At 44.9% G+C, this 5,000-nt stretch overlaps 1 protein-coding gene across 3 annotated transcripts in view; it reads right to left on the bottom strand.

Moving 5' to 3' along the window:
• The window catches only part of LOC113825411 (uncharacterized), a 35,194-nt gene that overhangs the window by 8,992 nt on the left and 21,202 nt on the right, over positions 1 to 5,000 (bottom strand). For all 3 annotated transcript variants that reach the window (XM_070125513.1, XM_070125512.1, XM_070125514.1), the window contains exons 4-7: positions 4,771 to 4,914; positions 3,934 to 4,008; positions 2,146 to 2,284; positions 1,675 to 1,774 (exon numbers count right to left, since the gene is read on the bottom strand). In XM_070125513.1, the coding sequence (XP_069981614.1) occupies positions 1,675 to 1,774; positions 2,146 to 2,284; positions 3,934 to 4,008; positions 4,771 to 4,914 (458 nt within the window). The remainder of the gene's footprint in view (positions 1 to 1,674; positions 1,775 to 2,145; positions 2,285 to 3,933; positions 4,009 to 4,770; positions 4,915 to 5,000) is intronic.

Here is a 5,000-nt window from a genome sequence, read left to right as displayed (position 1 = left end):
ATTGAGGCTGTAAGGTAACCCATTAGCAAAACTGAAAGGCCTGGATGGAAGTTTGATACCACCTTGTGAGGCAGAAGTTATCACTCACATTCAGAGAGCATCGTTTGTTGCCAAGATGTGGTCAAAGGCCAATAGACAGGAGATTGTTCAGCACCCGAAGAAAAGTGATGGATGGGAGTTCGAAGACGGGTCGTATGTACCTGTATGGTTTGATGGCCCTCAGCTACCCGAGTCCCTTGTCCCAGACGAAGGTGAAATGAATGACGATGGTGATGAAGATAAGGAAAAGATGGAGGCAGCATCCTCGGACGAAGAAAATGAGCCGTCGGACGATGAGAAATAGACAGTTGAAGAAATCCATCATTGTCTCAATTCAACCCCTAGTTTTTCCAGCGTGTAATTATAAGTAAAAAATGCAAAACGGGATATCAAACTATAATAGACCATGTGAGCAACAAAAACATTTCATAGGTATAACTGATTAACTAACATGGAGTGATAATATTTTGCCATGAATCCATCTGTTTTAAGTTGTGATTATCTGCGTACAGACCATGTGAGCAGCAAAAACTTTTCATATGTATAACTGATTAATTAACATGGAGCACTAATATTTTGCCATGAATCCATCCAAGTGGATGATTAAACAAGTGATCCTTATTCCTCCCATTAAAATCTACATTTGAAGTCAATCTTGACCCAGTACCCCAAGTAGTAAGGGAGTAGCAGTCATTTCAAAGGTACCGGAAGACGGAGTTTGGGCGGGTCACTACCTTTGACCTCTTCTTAAGTGGCTTTTTCCACAAAACTGACACAAGAATATCAGCATCCCATAAAGTATATTCTATAAAGGTGTCACTGATGTACTCAACATGCTGACTAAAAGTGATAATTAGCATTAATTAGGTCATTCATAAGTGGCCAAACTCACAACGTGTTCACTTAAGTATGACGGATCCTTAATCAGACCCCAATGAAGATTAATCTAGCATAGGTTTGGAAGATGTACTCGAGTATGCTGATAATAACAATTTGGGGGGTAGTTTGAGAAGCGCCCCCTCGCGGATACCACAGTTGCAGCACTTAAGAATGGCCGTTTAGGGATCCATGGCCCCTGAGGTGTTCAACCCAGGTGTCAAACCTTTTGTACTCGCCATGCTGATTAAATCTCTCTGGGCTCTCTGACTAATGTGAATTCCTGATGAAGCACCCGTTTTATACGTCCAACCTGTTTATGTTGGCAAACAGAAAACAAGACAATAGTGACATTTGTACAACGACTCCCAATCGCCGCATTGATACACGGACACCTAGTTGAGAAACGTGTATCCACATAATATCTGAATGTCAGACTTTGATGCAATTACAAGTTAAAACACATATTTTTAGCAGGGTATTCTATTCTTACTGACTTACTGTTATAACTTGCAGTGTTTGCATCAGTCAGTAAAAATGTAATACCCTGGCAAAATTACATATAGACACTGAAGTACTTAAACGCATAATAAAATCAAAACCAACCGTTAAAGTAATCGATCGTTACACCTGGTCCATTAGAATACCCAGGAAGAGCGAGAGTAAAGTTGCCCAACAAACATTATGTGACGCCATGGCAATTTCTTAAGCAACTTTTCATCCTCCCCCCCTCCCCCCCGTTTACAGGCGGTTACTTACCTTCATCCTGTTCGACTTGAGGGTAGTGAAGTCATCTCTGATCTTCTGCAGGATATCGGGACTGATGTCACTGTCCACGAAGGAGTCTAGAATGATGTTCCTGTAACATCATTGGCAGAGAGAGAGAAAGAAGTGATATTTGCTTTAAGTCAAGAGGACGATCAGGGAGAAAAATAATATATCGATATATCGATAGATAGATAGAGAGAGAGAGAGGGAAAAGAAAAAGGGGGGTAGGGAGGGAGGAAGAGAGGGGGGAGGGTAGCGAGAGAGAGAGAGAGAGAGGGGTGGATAGGGTGAGAGTGTGGGGGAGGGAGAGAGACAGAGATAGAGTGAGCCAACCAGACAGAGCCAGAGAGCGAGAACAGACTATAACAGACCAGAAAGAACAAGAAGTCAAACCAAAACACAAACAACAAGTGGGCAGCACCTCGGAGCAGTCCGCCAACCCCCGCCACCCGCGCCCCTTACCTGTAGATGAGAGAGTACCCTTTCTGGACCAACTCCCGGAGCGCCTCGTCGTCCAGAGGCTCCCAGGATGAGGTTTTGGACTCGGTGTGCTTGTAGAAACCACGTTCGGGGTTTCCGCCGGGGATGATGGGAGCCGGCTCTGGATATAGGATTTACATAATAATGATAATAAATAGTAAATAAAAGAATAAAAAAATTAACGTCCATATGCAGAATTATTCGCACACGTCTAGAACAAGGTAGTTGAGGACGATTCGCTCGATTGGTACATATCATATCAGATGATATATATAAACAAAAAATCATTTGTAAAATTATTCACCCTCATTTATGAGTATTTAAAGTTAATTACTATCATAACTATCATAATGACATTTACCATAGCATATGATAGATAGAAATAAAAAAAAAAATCTTAACCTTAATCTTAACGCTGGTTGGTCTGTAATGGGAAAATGCAGGGTAGTGACTGAATTTATATGTATGTCTGGGTTGGGAGAGGGAGAGGAGGAAAGACAGGGAGATAGGGAGAGAGAGACAGAGACAGAGACAGAGAGAAGAGAGCAAGAGAATGGGAAGGAGGGAGATGGAGAGAGAGCAAGAGAGAGAGAGAGAGCAAGAAAGGGTGAGAGAGCAAGAGAGAGGGAGAGCAAGAAAGGGTGAGAGAGAGAGAGTGAGAGAGAGCAAGAGAGAGGGAGAGCAAAAAAAGGGTGAGAGAGAGAGAGAGAGAGAGAGCAAGAGAGAGGGAGAGGAAGAGAGCAGTGAGCAAGTCGTTGATCAATCATTCGCATAGTAAAATTCGATTACTAAATTCGAATTACTAAATAACAAATCGTAGAGAGCTCTCGCGTGGCTAAGCATTCCACTCTGGAAGTTCCTATACTCGGTGGACCGTGGCGGTACATAGGGCGTGTGATTTGGATCAACAAGATGCCGTTTGATACCTCATAATAAAGGAGGAGAGGGCGAGAGAGAGAGAGAGTGAGAGAGAGAGAGAGAGAGAGAGAGAGAGAGAGAGAGAGAGAGAGAGTGCGAGAGAGAGAGAGGGAGGGAGGGAGGGAGGGAGGGAGGGAGGGAGGGAGCGAGGGAGGGAGAGAGGGAGAGACAGAGAGAGGGAAGGACGGGGACGAGGAAAAGAGAGAGAGACGGAGGGAGGGTGAGAGGAAGAGAGAGAAGGGGAGGGAGAAAGAGAGAAAGAGTGAGAGGGAGGGAGAGTGAGAGGGACATGGGAGAGGGAGAAAGAGAGAGAGAGGGGGGGGGGAAGAGGGATCTGGGAAAGGGAGAGGGAGAAGGAGAGAGAGAGGGAGGGGGGAAGGAGGGAGGGAAGAGAGAGGGGGGAGGGAGGGAGAGAGAGAGACGAAAGGAGGGGAGGGAGGGAGTGGGAGAAAGAGAGAGAGATAGTGGGAGGGAGGGAGATAGAGAGGAAGAGGGAGGGAGGGAAGGAGAGGGAGAGAAAGAGAGAGAGAGAGAGAGAGAGAGAGAGGGAGGGAGGGAGGGGGGAGTGGGAGTTAAGAGAGATGTTTGGTGAAGTGCACAGTAAACGTTTGAACATTTCAACGAGCCTAATCGGAAGTGCAATCCTTGACGTCCAGTCGCATGTGTGGTGGTCTGTACTTTATCCTTTCCCATGAGGACCGGTCACTTTACAATCGCCTAATCACAAGGAAAGCTCGTAGATAAAGTCCAATCAACGGGGAAAGACGCTACCAATCGCAGACTGTGAGGGAACCAGCCTACGACGCCCAACCTCGCTGCCTGTAAACCCTGACATGAACACCGCATACCAACCTATGAATCCCACTTCGACGCATCCGTCAGGCAGGTCACCCTCGAGGAGCGCACAGGTCGGTGAGGGCGGAGGGGCTGAGGGAAAGAGCGGAGAGTAATGCGTGTTAGAGCATTACAAATAACACAAACGACGGGCTAAAACATTTGTGAATGAGTGACAGCAACACAACACAGAAAATAAACCTTTCTGTTATCACTTTGCCATGAGGAGGCAACGGCACGCGCCTTGACGTCAGCCTCGTTTGGAGATATTTATTTATAATTGTTTTTTGGGCCGAGGATATAGGAGCGGAATTGGTCGAAGGAGACGGTTCCGACTGCACCAAGGAATAGATCTTATATCAAACTTAAGTATATGAAAGGGAAATCAAGGAAGGGAACGATCGATGTGCAAGTAAATAATAGAAAGATACCAGGGGGTATGGGGGGGGGTTGACTGTCTCGATCCATCCTATGTTTCTTTTTATGTTCATCATAATGATTATTAATCTTTAATTAGTAGGTAATGGGAGGGTGTATAGTTAACCTTAGACTTTTAGTTAGATGATAATATTGTGTATAATAATATACACATTTGTGTGTTTGTGTACGTAAGCAAAAAAAGTCAAGACGTTTGGTAAAGCCCCGTCGGTGTAAACTATCCCCATACCCTCCATCATCCTTTCGGATCCTTAGGATAAATTGTTCATATATATATATATATATATATATATGTGTGTGTGTGTGTGTGTGTGTGTGTGTGTGTGTGTGTGTGTGTGTGTGTGTGTGTGTGTGTATCTATATATATATAAAACGAAGCAGTCACTAAAAAAAAAATGAAAAAAAAGCAACTCTTACCCGATGTGGCCAAGACCGGTGTCCAAGTTTGGCCAAGGAGTTTCTGCTGCTTCCGACCCAGTTTGGCTTTGACGGCGTAGTGGACCGTCTGGCCCGCCGCGAGCGCAGGTCCTCCGGTGCCACTGCAGACCTTTCCTGTCGATTCTGTCTCGGCGTAAAAAAAAAACGTTATTTTCAACGATAATACTATAAATGGGATTAAACAGTTATTTCAGGGTTCATGTGTAAGA

Source organism: Penaeus vannamei, chromosome 9, assembly GCF_042767895.1.
Source record: "Penaeus vannamei isolate JL-2024 chromosome 9, ASM4276789v1, whole genome shotgun sequence".
Classification (NCBI taxonomy): domain Eukaryota; kingdom Metazoa; phylum Arthropoda; class Malacostraca; order Decapoda; family Penaeidae; genus Penaeus; species Penaeus vannamei.
This window is presented reverse-complemented; position numbering and strand designations above follow the sequence as displayed.